We start from the raw sequence: 15,866 nt of genomic DNA on the forward strand, positions 1-15,866 counted from the left end.
TGGGAGATGGAGTATGCATGCTTCATACTTATCTGCTTTGCCAGGCTCATTTTACAAAGAATACAATTTAACCTGGGAAGCATCGTGACTCTTCAACCTGCTCATTCTAATGTACACATGATTTTCTCTTTAAAACAAATATCACAGTAAAAAAAAAAAAATCAAGATTTTGTCCTGCAATACACAACACCGATAGATTGTGAAAACTTTTAACAAGGGAAGTAGAAGATGACTCTGAAACTGGAATTACTAGGGTAGAAGCAAGACCATCACATAGTGAAGAGTTGGACGAGTTTCCAGTCAAGTGCAGTGTAAAACAGGGAAGTATGCTGGTATTGCACGTGTGCAACGTATATTTCAACTACTCATTGCATAGCACATTTGAAGATTTTTAAAAAACCAGACCACTGTTGGCGATCATTATTATTATTTTCTGATGTTACAGAAAATAATTCTAATACAGTAATTTAATTTTATGGACTGAATTTCTTATTAGCAAAAAGTCACATGTTAAACTATCGCATAGCCTAGGTGGGGTGCAAATGAAAATTACTTTAGGACGATCTAGCTGAAATAATGCACTTGCAATAGAATAGGGCTTTGATTTTTGCAGAAATATATCATTTACAATTCTAGGAGTCCTAAGTCGTCATCATAAATGTTTTACACTGCTTTTTCCCCTTTTAGGAGTTAGTTGTGAAATGAGTTCTCTCCATTCTTTTCTGCCCTGTCTTTCTGCCTTGACTACAATTAAACCTGTCTTCATGTATCCTCTTCCTCCACAATGTAAAAGTCTTATGTGCATACATGGAGGGAAAATGTAAAATAAAACATAATAAACATAACTTTATTCTTGAAAGACATAATTCTTAAATACCTACATTGAGGTTTAATATTCTCCAGCAGTTTTATCTATCTTTACACATAGGGCAAAAATTCACAAAAAAGACTTGTGCTACATCAGTAAAGGACTTTGGTAAAAATATAAAAAAAAAGAAAGCAGTCTCTCTCTGTATTAGTCATACTACGTTTTTCCATGGATACAAATTACAACAATCCAGAACAAAAGACTCCTTTGGTCTTCTATGTTTAACTACATATAACTTTCATTAATAAATGGTGTTCTACATTGTTTGTACCATCAATTGTTGACTAAATGTAATCTTAACCTAATTCTCTTTCTTACACAGACTCAGAACCCCTAATGCTAAAATAAGTAGATCAGAATACTTATTTTCTTTCTAATACATGCAAAATTAAAATGCCCTGAAGCCCTCTTTAAAGAGCACCAAATATAGCTGCCATTATGACACACTTCATAAACTTTATACATCAGCTTCTCACTTTATGGGGTTGGACTTATAAAATGAGTCTATTGCACTGTTCTCTTCATAACTAACAAGCAAGAATTGTTTTTATGAAAAAGTTTCCATGATGTTCAATAACTTGTCATTCATGAGCCAGTAATATCTTATACTGTACACAGTGATAGGAAATTAGAAATAACCAAACTGCTCTTGTTTTGTTTCGTAACCTTAAACTGATAAGCTACATTAGTGTTGAAACAATCTTAATATAATTTTTATTATTGAAGCTGGAGAGAGTAAAACCCTTCCAGCTGATGTGAACTGCTGATGGAATATTGCACTGTGTTTACTGACAGTGAATTACAATAGTCATTCTTTGGTCACCACATGAATCCACTTTGCTACACTCAAATGTAAAGGTTTTTATATTAGGAAATGCTAACATTTTTTACAATTTTGTGCCCACAAACAGATGAACTGCAATATTTCACAAGCGCTGACTGAAAAAAAAAAATTAGTTAGTATTTTCATGAAGACAAGGATATCTCGGAAATCTGCTGTTCCATACAGAAAGTATAATAAAAAAAACTGAAAATGAAGCTAAAATTAGGGGAGAGCGTAATCGTGTACAACTGAGGCGTTAGTAGACTGTCAACTTTGGAAGTATCTACAGGTCCTACCCATTTACAATGTTGCAGTATGCTCCCTAAATATCAGAGGTCACAGAAGCAGTCACTGAATGCAAGTGCCTTGTGAATGTGCCAAATTATGCAAAAGGTGGACAGTATACTATCTAATCTGATGACAGGCTGGTAACATGGAAACGTTTGTTAGGCATCTGAAATGAGGTGACAAACATGATGACTAAAGTAGTGCTTATAGTATTAATTGCCTTGAAATCACCATACTTTATGCAAAGGAAGAACTGAGAGTATTTTGGGCAACTCTGAATTAAAACAAGGTATTGCTTGATTAGGATTCGAAGTGCTATTACAGTTCCATGCAAACACCACAGCATGATATGCAAAATACAGAATCACTGACTTAAAGGTCCATGAATCATCCTTCTCTTAGCTATAACAAAGTGCTCCCAGTGGTTAGTTAAAGTATGGTTATCTGCTATGTGAGGGTATCCATAAAGCAAGTTTCTTTTAAGGGCCAGTATACAGCTTACAGAAGGCTTCATGGATAGATGTATGATATTTATGGCCAAAGCCCATAACTATAGGTTGCTTCATGTTGGGAAAATAGTCTGTTATGAAATTTTGTTTTCGATGTTAAAAGATAAAAATGAATCTAATGAAAAGATCATGATTTAAGATATTGCCCATTTCTACTACTACAATGGCAAAGCATTTTTTCCCATAACAACAAAAAGAAGACAACAAGGACTGGGGGAACATGGATAACAGGTATAGAAGAAGTATTCTGCCACCAGTCACAAAATATAGCTGACTTTGTCCAGAAAGATAAGTTGCTGGACTTGTTAGGATTGTTATATTTCACTGCAGTAACTGCATAAAAGCTTGTATGGTGCATCCTCAAGATTTACATCTGATAAGGCTTATGACAGCAACAGTATTATATCAAAACAACCTATCACTGGATTCAACTAATCCTTCTGTAGCTAGCTGTACATTCCAGAAAAGTACCACTAGGAAGATCAAATGACCCAGGTGACTCAGAATGAATATGAAAACTACTGTATTGCCAAGGGTTTTCAGTAAGAGGATTGCTATGCCTTTTCATGCAAAATTCAACCTGGTTCCCAGCTTGAATAAACACCAGCTGGTAAATGCATAAGGTATTAGTGTGATATGATCAATGAAATGAGACTTGGCCGTTGTTTGTAAGGTTATTTACTTCCCTCCACGAGTCTTAATTGTTTATGCAAATTACATGGAACTGATGTGATCTGCCCACAACTTTCCTATAACCTCCTCTTCTGAATAACTTTTTGATCTTGGGATTTAAGTACTTACGCCTACTGTAAATATGGATGGTCTTCTTATCATTTAACCAATACTGTAATACATCAGACCATTCTAGGTTGGTGATCAGTATGATTCCCTGACAGTTTTCTGGGGATGAATGGTGCTGGCAATAGTAACAAATGAAGACCCTTGCACTAGAAAAGTACAATCATGAAAGAACCAAGTAACCCGTACACCACTTAGAGGGTCATTTCTGTGACTCATCTGGTAACCACTACTTTTACCTAACTGGCAACTGATAAGATTTAAAGTCTCATCTGCCTTTTTCTGGTTAAACCACAGGTAAAAACAAAGAAGTCTGCATTTGTTTAGAAAAATGTTCCCTTCTTGGTCAGAAACATTTATAGTACAGCACACACACTCTTATTATAAGCAGCAATATCAGTAACTACAGCCCAAAATTTGCATATGTATTCAATACTGTTAGAGTCCACTGTTCAATAAACTGCAGCAAAAAGCAACAAATGAGTGTTCTTAAATTGTGTTTGCAATTTTGCTGTACGATAAAAGTAGCTTACAAAACCAAACCCATTAATTACAAAAGCACGTACATCAGTCACAAACTTCACAATATGGTCAGCTACATGTTCTCTGGCATCAACATCCTAAAATGATTAATAAATACCATTACTCCTCATGAGATTTCCAAGGAATACAACAGGACCCACATACAGTATATTTTTAATAGTTCACATAACTTGGATCTTCCAGTTACAAGCTGCAATACCATAAAACTATCATTAGACTAGCCACATTAAATAATAAGGTGATACTGTATAAGGGAAATTTGTTTTATACAACTTTTTTAATGTACTATATTGCACTTGATTATGAAAACTAATAATCTTACACTAAATAATGCATATAATGCATAATAATTCACAGTATACAATATGTATGTATCGTTATTATTTCTGAAGCATAAGTACATTACAGTACATTATATTTGACACAAACTACAAACAAAGTACTTGACAAAAATCATCTTTATTAATGATATATGGCCTTGTATAACTAAACTGATCCTAACAATAAGCACCACAGGTGGCTTGATTATACAGTAGTTATTCATTTGGTTTCAGACTGTCTGCCTTTCTGTTTAGAGGCTGGCGTTCTTTAATCAGAAACCACAGCAAAAAACTATTACATGTATGGATAAAAAGTAATGCATATAGTCCAACAATATTATAGCAATGTTCAAAAATTATAAATGAATAAGCAAATTGACAACAGTTAGATGATGCAGAAACTTAGTCCAAGTATAAAAATGCTATATTTTTGGCCCTTGTAAAGATAATAGCACTGCACCTAAGAAACCATTAAAATCTGGTATTCTTAAGATAAATGAATATCAGTAGATTAATTATCTTGACATGAAATACAGTGCTGAATTTTCAGTCTACTTAATGCGGCAACCTCATGATGCAATATTAATGGAATATCAATCAATCTGAATTTTGTCTTCATGAGAAAGCCATCCCAAACTAATTCTGTGAAATAAATTGAGGGTCACTAACTGCAATAATGCAAACTACCTACAGACAGATATATGTATGTATCACTGCAAAAAATACTAACAAGAACTGTAATGTGAAAATGCTAACGTAAAAAGATCTAACTTTAGTGTGAAGGGCACCATCTAGATCATTTTATCATTATTAATATCTACTAGAGACAGAACAGTGTATCTACAATCAAAAGTAAGACAGTTTAATTGAAAATTCCTAAAAAAACTGGACTTAAAATTGAATCTTGCTTTTCATTAAATCTAACATACATAAAAAAACTACAGCACAGTGATTCAGCATTTTTAAAGAAACCCTACTTTTTGCATTAGAACAATATAACTGCCCTTTATCACAAGTTCAGCTCTCAAATGATGCCTAAGTAAAATCAAATAAAAATGCCTTATAATTGTTTTTAAATCATTAATAACTGGCCATAGGAGTTACAGACCTTGCCTTACAATGCAACTGAAATTCTCTAAGCAAATCTATATACATTAACAGCAGTAAAAACAATCTTAAACTGGGAAGTAAAATTGCATATAGTACATGACCCAATTACAAGAAAGCTGTCTGGTCACAGGGATGTTTTTGTAATAACAATTCACCATATTTCCCAACTGACACCACCAAGTTGTGTGCACAATATGGGTAATGATGCTCAACGAAACCATCCATTCATGAGCTTTCCAACTGAAGTGTACTTTATAGATTAAGCCTAGAAATTTTAATCTGGCTTTTGACTTCATTATAGCACTGTTACAAATACGTTCAGCATGGCATAAGTTTGTGGCAATAAAAATATAAATTCATTCATATAAATCATTTCTTTTATTCCAGGGGGATTTCTGATAGATATAATTAACTGAAATGAATGGTGAGATATCTAAATTTAGTCTAGTTGTTATGCATTATTAATCCACAAATGGTTGTCAAATCTATGGTCCATCACACAGTACATTCACCAATTTTCACACAAACCAAGAAATACAGGCAGTCCCTGATTTATGACAGTCTCGGCTTGAGGCGACCCGATCTTACAACACTATAAAAATATTCATAAAAAATTCATCTCAGACTTAAGGTGAAAATCTGAAGTTAAGGCGGTGTTAGGCTGGGTACTAGTTTCTGAGCTCCTCATGTAAATAAGTAAGTGTCGCCATCCTTCCACTTTTTTTTTTTACTTTTATAAATTTTTAAAGTTAAGATCCGACTTAAGTCGGATTCGGCTTAAGTCACCCCCTCAGGAACGGATCTCCGTCGCAACTCGGGGACTGCCTGTATGCTGCAGTCAACAGAAGTGACACTTTAAATAGCATTGCCAGAAAAAACCAAGGGAGCTGTATAAACCATCTTAGTTCTAATCTAGAAATATTATACAGTATAATTGGAACTAATTATCTGGTGGGCATTCTGTTATCAAAATGAAGTCATATACCTACATCAACAGTTTACATTCGATTCTGTTGGGAGAGTTTGGATATGAAAAATAAAAATTTGTTATTGTATGCAAAGAGGTAGGATTTCGTTCTCTTATTTTACGTCACAGAATTGAAAACACGTTTTGTAAATAATACTGTACACAATTTCTAAGTTCCCTAAGATACTATCTACAAAATGCATAAAGATTATGGAAAGTACATATAAAACAAAGTAAATGTTAAAAACCACAATATATACTCTAATACAGTACTATCACGTACAGTATATAATATACATCAATATATGTTCCGATACGAAAATTGATCACCTGAATCAAATTAATAGAATAACTACACAGGGCTAGTATTTATATATAATTCACTTAAGGTATAATTGTACAGTATCATCTTTGTACAAAATACCGCCTTCTTTCTTGCTTCAAAAACCTACATTTTTCTAGTCCATGTAAAAACTTATAAATCTAATAAGGACCTGGATATGACAGGTATGCTAGAAGATAAGCTGCCGCAGTAATAGCATCTGTTGACAAATTAATTGGAGAGTCAGGTGGACCAGAAGAAGGAAAATGAGATGAAACTGGAAGTGCAGGTGAAGGATGAGGAGGAGAAGAAGAGGGCGAAGCTGGAGGGAGGCCACCTGTAAAAGGACCAACAACCAGAAAATTTGTATTCTGAGAGGCACCAGTAACTCCACTGGCTGATGTTAAGGCAGCTGATGACGATGCTGCCGACTGGTATGATGAAGTACTTGTAGATGATGTTGAAGAACTAGAACTTGTAGTTTTTTCTACACTACTGCTTTCTAATTTTGATTTCAGTACAGAAGAGAGATCATCTTCAAACTCATCTTCAGTGTCCTTACTGTGTGCTTTCAAAGATGGGAATTAAGATTACAACTACGCGTAAATCCCTTAGAACACCACTGGCAAAAGAAACGTTTCTCCCTCTCAACAGGTTTTATTTGTTTCACTGTTTTGGGAAGTTTACCGTGTATTTTACGCATGTGCTTTCTCAAAATGTCCTTCGTGGTTAAAGATTTGTTACAGATCTCACATTTATGCATACGATTATTTTCATCCTTTGAATTCTCGGGGGAATGCAGTTTCATGTGATTTAACAGACTCAGTTTAGATGGCAAGAAAGTATAACAAATTTTGCACTGCTCTTTAACTTTATGAATTTTCTCATGCTTATCTAAAACATTTTTTTTGATAAATGATGCTGGGCACAAAGAACATTTATAGGAAGCAGCATTTTTGTGTGATTTCAAATGAGTCAGTAATATATCTTTTCTGGTAAACTTCTTGGAACATATTTCACATTCATGTTTTTCATTATTGTGCACAGCTATGTGTCTCTTTAATACATCCCGACGAGAGAAGAGTTTACCACAAATTTCACATGTTAGCTTTTTATTTTCATGTATGTTGTCCATATGATTTTTCAAAAAATCTTTTCTAAGAAATGTTTTTTCACAAAGTTTACACTTGAATGGTTTATCTAACAAATGGCTCTTCTTATGAACATCTAAATTATACAAGTTTGAACACAAAAATCCGCAAGTGTCACACTTGAACTTTTTTTCAAGATGTGATGAAAGGTGAGAAATTAAGTAATATTTTGTTGTGAAAGACCTTGAGCACTTTTCACATTCAAAGTTCTTTGGGGCTTCTTGACCATGGGTTAACATATGCCTTTGTAATTTGGCATACCTTGAATAACTTGCAGTACACAACCTACAAGAAAACCTATGGTTCTTGACATGAGTCCGAAGATGCTGAGTGTAATGTTTCCATTTTGAAAACATTTTTGTACAAAAACAGCAAGCAAACAACTCAGTTTCCTTAATGCCATGCTCCTTCATATGATCTTTATAAACCTTTATGTTTTTTCCAAAGTCTTTCTGGCATACTCGGCATACAAGATCTATACCTCTTCTCAACATATGGTCTGCTAAACGGGAAGTTTGATCTGGTTCTCTGGATTTGGGGGACTTCTCTGTAATTTCATTTTCTTTTTTAGCAGACTCAAGATTTGTTTCTGTGGTTTCTAATTTCGCAGCAATTTCGCTAGAGCTTTTCAGAGGATTTTCAGACACAATAAGATCGTCTTCTGGCAAATTCCGTCTGATCCAGTCCTCAAAACTAGCGTCAGATCGAGTTATCTGGCGACATTCGGCAGGATTGCCTCCTAAGCGCTCATTTTTCACAGTATTGCCTGAAGATTTCTGAGGGGCATCATCAGTCAAGATTTTTGTAGAAACATTTTCTGACAAATCCATCCTGTTATTAGCATCCTGATATACACTTGGTTTCCTCTGAACTCTGCCCTTTCTCCTTTTTGAACCAACACCTTGCTTCTTTGCAGTACTGTCAGTCTGCTGTGTTTGAGATTCTAAGTTCAGAGAGACTGAATCTAAAGGAGTCAAGCAAGGGTTGCTAAGTTGCTTTTCTGGTATATTACTTACATTTTCAGGAGGACAGGAGTAATCACTGTCAGAAAAAGGCAAATGGTAAGGCAATGTACTTTTGTTTTGGGCACTGACATCACGTAAGACAGAGTGACTGGGCATTGGAGCGTTATTTAGCTGTTCATCTACATTAAAGTTTGTAAGTACATTGTCAACAGCATAACTGTTCACAAGAGATATCTGATTGCTATGCATAGGTAACTTCCTCTGGACAGGAGCTGACATTACTGGACCAGAAGAAACTTCCTCTGAATGTGTTAAACCAATTACAGGTGTACTTGATGCACAACCCATGACTGAAGTGCTAACTGATGCACCAATGACTGGAGCACTAATAGAACATAAAGGCTGAGCAGATGTGGCTATACTCTCATTTTTTACTATATCAGGAATGTTGGAATTCATGTCCACAGAATTATTAGCAACTGACATTGAGGGTAAAGGTAGCTGTCCAAAGGACTGATTCAGACAGGGCTGGCCACCCATGGCATGACTCAAAAGATTAGGTGCTACACTGAGAGAAGGCATTAATCCATTATCAGGGGCACCAGTGTAGTGCAACGTAGCACTACTGCCACCAATGCTTACTCCAGTCCCACTATCTAAACCCAAAGCATCTCCATTTCCTGGCAGGCTTTCTGGGATATCTAAGTCTCTAGTTGTGCCCATATCCTGGTGTAATCCTGAAGTATCTGAATGCTGGAGCATGTTGTCAGTCATATCTTGACTGTCTGGAGTGTCAAGTGCATGTTCAGGTATAATGTAATGTTCAATTTCCAACTGAACATATTCATCATTCACCTGAAAAAGTCCATTCAGTGAATGCTTGTGGGGGCATAACTGTGGACCTGAATTTACTTTGTCACCACAAAGCCAACACTCAGTAACATTTAATGTGTAATTTGTATTTAAATTGAAGTGTCTCAGCTGCAGTATAAGTTTACCTCCATAGCAAGTCATTCTGCCATAAACATCTGCTGTTTCAAGAGAATTTTTGTGTGATAGCACATTAGACACACCATTTCCACCAGCATGGGATAAAGCAGCAGCATTTGGATCAAATAAGGCTGTTTCAATTGCCTTGTGATTTGCATCTACACTTGCTGTTAAGTCAGGTCCAAGATCATGGCATGCTAACTTTGCTAACAGACTCTGAGCAGACTCACTATCTCCTTTAGGTAGAGAGTTTGTTAGGTCCGTCATCTGACATATGTCTCCAGTGTGTAAATCATCTGATCTTTGTAATATTGATGAAAGACCAGTCAAGTGATGAATATCATTATAACCACCAGTGGCAGAATTACCATTATTTGAATGCAAAGAATTTAAACTCACATTAACCAGTCCAGGATTCAGGCCGCTCCCTGGGTCTTTCCGTGTTCCAGGAGTCTCGAGAGCCAGATCAACATCAAAACCCATTGGCCACAGATCACCCCCAAGGCTGGGGGTTTCAAACCCCCGGCATGCATGATTAGTGTCACCCATTCTGATTCTGTAAAATGAATAAAGTTTGATAACTACACTGAACTCCTATTAAAAACAATTTAAATAATCAGATATTTTCAAACTACTGTAATAATTTCATGACACAAAAACCATTGGTCCGCTGGATCAATAATACAGTATATCTGCTGTGTACCTTGTTTCTAATTGTGAATTCAGTTATGTGGTAAACACATTCTTTTTATTAGCAGAAAAGTAAAAAACAAAAACTAACTAATTTCATTGTGAACTGTAAATTACTGTCACACAAACAAAAAAAATTTAACCCCTTCACGCATGGTCGTCCAACACTATAATAAAATTACAGTTTATTTAACCCAGGCATGAACAGGGATCACTGAGCTAAAAAATTCTTCAAAATGCCACATATTTTATTATCACATCTAAAAATTTTAATATCTCAAAGAATAATTTTTGTTCTCAAAATTTCTCTAGATTAAAGAATAAAATTTTAATGAAAGTTTCCGTTTGTGTAAAACATATAGTCATATCTATTTCATATACTAAAGAACAGGAAATTCCTATAATGTACTGGGCTAATTCTTCTTTAGGGACTGCAAAAGCTTGGTAAGGCATCTGGTTTTCTCCAGAACCTCTGGACCAAGGATGACTACATCCTGATTCTGTCCCCTGTTGGGTGACCATGCACTCACCGCTCAGTAGGTAAAAACTTGAAATAAATAAGAATGAAAAATATGGATTGAATAAGAAAATAAGACAAAAAGGTTTTGTAATAAGGTCCTGTCCAAACATAACTGTTTACAGCTCAATAGGTTCATGAAAAGTTGAGATGGAGGACTGGTACAAACCTGGGGGTCAAAATGATGCCATGGAAAATTTATGACCCAATAATAGGCATATATGATTAATGTGGTTGCAAAGAAACAAAAGAGGATGCACTGATCTTATATACATTAGCCTTGGTAGAGGACACACTTCCATTTACAAAAAAATCCAGTTTTAAACTCGTAGGATAATTTCTCCCAGTCAGAAAAAGATGGTATTTTACATTCCAAGTTTAAAGGGAATCTCTGATAACTTATTCATTAAAAAACTATTTGCGAGCCTTCCTGGAGTACAGATCATCACTTTCCTCTTGTACTGAATTTGTTAAGGCTGAAATTGAGAAGACAGTTGAAATGTTGTGGGATTCATCGAGAAAATGGCTCTTCACTCTGAAGTCAGCCATGGAGGCGAAAGTATGAAAGGTCATTACATATAACATAAAATAATATCATTTGCCAACCCTGCAGTGGTAGATGTAAAAGATAAAAGATTGGGCACGGTCTGTGTAGCTTCTTAAACAATGCTAATCATGAAGTCCAACCACTTCCCAAATTCCTGAAGATCAGGAAAAAATCATGCCCCAGAAATTTAATTCTTTGTCTAGGTACCCTCTCAAAGTTTTGAAGATATCACTAAACAATATCAATCTTGTTATACTGAGTTTATCCATTTTCATTACCTTGACAAACCATTTTACAACCTTGACCAGTGACAATGAAAAGTCTCTGAAAAGGGAGGGGAGGCTCATTTTCAAAGACATTAGTTTCCACCTTTCAAGCTTATGAATCCAGCAAAGGGGCAGTAATCCAACAACCTTTTGTTGAAGAAGCAAGTATGGTTCACAAAAGAAGCAAACAATGCTTTCACCTGAACGTGTCAACCATAATGGAATGAGCCTGAGAACTGGAGGAATGTGCCCATACTCAGTACCCCATGAGGTACAATGTTTTGTCTTACAAAGGATCTCTGACTTCGTGTGGTTTTGAGTAAACAAACCAACAAGGTTTGGTTTGGACCAAACGGGACCTCTGACTTCATAGGGCTCTGAGGTAGGCAACTGTCCAATACTACTACAAAAAAGTTTTGATGTAAAAGTTAACTACCACTAATATCAGGACTTGTTATTGCTACAGTAACAAAATTAAGTATCCTTAATAAAAATATTTGTATTTTTGTTTGAACACATTACACTAGTATTTATTTCCAATCTTATGAATGTTCAATATACAATGTTCATGCTATAATTAGGATATTTACAAATACAGTACTGACAAATACTGCATAACCAACTTACTTTCTCCTTAAGATGTTATGCGAGTAGTGACACAGAATGGCTCATGAGCAAACAACATCCTGCAAGATACAGTAAACATGAATAACATACACACTTAACACAAAAATTCTAACTTTCCAACATACATCACAAATACTGTAATATTCTGCAAAGTTAAAGAAAGGAGTCTAATAAAATACAAATAAAAAATTGTTGTGTCTCAGTACCAAATACTGTATACACATTCTAGGGTCCACTAAAAGATCAAGATTTCCTAAAGATTTGGGAAAATTTTGCTACATTTTTATAAGAAAACAACTATAAATAAAAGAGTCTGAGACAAGGAAAAATTAATTTAGAGGTCAAACTTTTACTAACAAGCACTTTGTTATAAAATTATCAGATTAGTCATGAACCTTTCACTTATTATCAAGTTTTCCTTTTAGCACTGAAAATCATTATAGAGCATTAGTCAATTCATTTACATCCAAAGTGGTATATTTAAAAAGTATATTTTAATATAAAATAAAAGTATATTTTAATATAAAATAAAGTAAAACCAGAAACATATATAATTCATAATTCCTATTTTGCAGACTCTTAATTTATCAAATAGTAAATTCTTCACAATGAAATACTTAGTTGGAGTAATGTAGAAAGAGGCTAAGAAATTGCTGTTATTGTTTGTCAACTATCACAGTGAGGTTACAACAAATCTGGTATTCAAACATAAAAATGTAATAAAAAATTGCAGTTTCACAGATGGATACAGGTATGCTTCAATATAATTATTATAGTACAGTATACGCTAGGCAAGCTAGGGACTGTATATAAGTGCATTCATAATTGTAAGCCTACTAACACTGTATGGCAAGTGTTAGCATAGCAGGCTACCAAGCCTAGCTACGGCCAATTCTTGTTAGGTAACTTGATCACCAACAAGCTTGATTAGGATAGTATTTTTAATGCAAAGGGGACTGAAGGAAATCTGGTATTTTTTAGTTTAATAGAAGTTCTTGATACTGGAGTTTTTTGCTTTGTTCTGAAGTCTCATTAATATGCTTATTACAAAAGCATACTTAAAATTATTACAAACTGGCTGTTACAAGATATTCAGCAATAAATATCATTACACAGATTTTTCAAGTTATTTGTTAATACTGCTAAGTAAATGCAAGCGGGGTTCCCAAACAGATTTGGTATGTCCAAGTGCATCATGGGCAAGGAGGGTTAGAGTCATTTAAGTGTCTTGTGTTATTTTCGTCTGAAAATAACACAACTAAATCAGCCCTAACAGTCACTAAAGGAATCAACAAGCTTCCAAAGTATTCATTACAAGTTGGTGATGCACACAAGTTGCTGTTATCACTGATGGCATGCAGGTATGAAGAAAAAACACTGTAACTTGATAGCTTAGGTTCATTTGTTCCAAATTTCACCAAATAAGTGAGATTTTGGAATTCAAGCATCCTTTGAAAAAACTGGCTTCAGTTCTCAGTCATGGTTTTGGTGCTGATGTGTGACCCTTGTTCCACTGATTATTTTAACTGTACTGTAAAAATTTTTGGAGTGTGTTTTGAATGTTTCTGATATTCCTTTCAGTAGCAAATTAATAGTTTTAAAGATACTGGACTCCTTTAAATCTTGCAATTATGGAGGACCAAAGTGGGAATCCTGGATTTTTTGTGGGGGGAGAACAAACTAACAAAATACACTACTGTATGTATTTTAGTATTCCCATGATACTTCAGTATACTCCAAATGATTTCCCTGCACACTATGTAATTATGAACCTGGTGAACTAGGTTATGTTAGGTGGGTGGGGGTCCCGAAGGAAAACACCCGTGGCGAGGTAAGGACCCGGCATCTTTGGTTAGATTAGTTTAAGTGTGGTTGGGTTGGGCTGCAACCCTATAATTCATTTTAGTTTAAAGTGCACTAATTTAGGTTAGGTTAGGTTAGGCTAGGGGTAGTTTTGAGAACAAGAGGGGCAAGCTCTAACGCTACCTTCAAACAGAAGCTTAAATATGGAATATTGAGTTTAGGCCAAAGGCCAAGCACTGGGACCTATGAGGTCATTCAGTGCTGGAAAGGCAGGTAGATTCGAAGGTGTAACAGGAGGAAAACCTCGCAGTTGCACATAATTGTTAGGAGAGGGTGGATAGCAAGATGGAAGAAAGATAAGAAAAGAGAGCCCACTGCCTTTATTAGGTTTGCCTAGGTTGGAATACACACCTCTATTTCACTAATTTTGTGTTTTCCCCCAAACAGGTGGGTTCAGTATCTCTAAAACTACTAATTCACTACGGAAATGAATCCCAGAGAGGTTCAAACACAAACTAAAAGATACGAATCATATTTGCAATTCGGGAATATGATTAGGCAATGGTTTAAAGATATAAGCTACCAGAATTAAAACTTACCTAAATATCCAGTTTCTTCAGACTTCCACACAAAGTTCGCTAGTTACATTAAACGAATTAATGACAGTAACGTTACAAATTGAAAAATACAATTTCCTCCCTGTCCATATACAAGACAAGTAAATGACTCACCATACTGAACATCTCAAAATCTTATTTAGCTTTTTCATGACAGAAATAGATGTGGCAATTACTTACAATTTTATATTCTAAATAATTATGAAATATTCTGTATATTTCATACACGATGGCAATCGTTATGGTCCAAATAATAATATAAAATCGGAGATTGACAGTCGCACGGAATTATATTTATAAAGCATATAACGTTATCTCCTCGTTGTGAAATGTAAACAGTCCTTCTTCATTTGTTTTAGAGCCTAGAAGCCAGATCTCATCCGTAATATGCGATTCTTAGGAAGAGAAAATGGATATAGCCACTGTTTGATTTTAGTATATCGAATACACAATGCTTTATTCCAATAAAACATCCAATTTCTTTGTAGGTATACATGATACAAAAACAAAAAAATCGGCATATCTCTACACTGTTTGCCGGTATGTAGTTATAATCGCCAACACATCCACACAAATCCATCCATTAATATATATATATATATATATATATATATATATATATATATATATATATATATATATATATATATATATATATAAATATATATATATATATATATATATATATATATATTATATTATATATATATATATATATATATATATATATCATAACCAATAACATTCAGCAGTGCAGTGTTAGGTTAATTAGTGATTAATCCTGTAGACAATCCCCAAGGCTGCTGGATAGTCTATTAATTCCAAGAAAATTCTCGGACGAGTTTATCCAAAGTCCATACTACCTGTCTTCTCTGTTAAATCAGCCCCAACAGACGACTATGAAGTCGATAAGTATTTAAAGCGTTCAAAACGAGCTAGTGATGCGTTTAAGTTTCTGCTGTGATTGATGTCACTCGAATACAAATGGCATAATTTTGATGACCATTTATAAACGTGAGCTTATGTTCACTTGTCTTTGTGGCAACTTTTTTACTGATACCACATTAGAATTATCACTTTCTGAGAGGACTTACAATCACCTGCTATTGGCATGAACCAGATTTTTACCAGAGATCGTTTACTTT

General features: G+C 34.8%; 1 protein-coding gene across 1 annotated transcript; it reads right to left on the bottom strand.

The window, feature by feature from the left end:
* Nucleotides 1-833: 833 nt before the first annotated feature.
* LOC136838710 (uncharacterized) lies at nucleotides 834-15,006 on the bottom strand. The gene is given in 5 exon segments (XM_067104129.1): nucleotides 834-7,125; nucleotides 7,128-9,026; nucleotides 9,087-10,210; nucleotides 12,302-12,360; nucleotides 14,704-15,006. Coding segments are annotated over 3 exon segments (3,432 nt in total). The 5' UTR covers nucleotides 10,204-10,210; nucleotides 12,302-12,360; nucleotides 14,704-15,006; the 3' UTR covers nucleotides 834-6,709.
* Between the last annotated feature and the right edge of the window lie 860 nt (nucleotides 15,007-15,866).

The sequence above is a fragment of the Macrobrachium rosenbergii genome, chromosome 5 (genome assembly GCF_040412425.1).
Source record: "Macrobrachium rosenbergii isolate ZJJX-2024 chromosome 5, ASM4041242v1, whole genome shotgun sequence".
Classification (NCBI taxonomy): Eukaryota; Metazoa; Arthropoda; class Malacostraca; order Decapoda; family Palaemonidae; genus Macrobrachium; species Macrobrachium rosenbergii.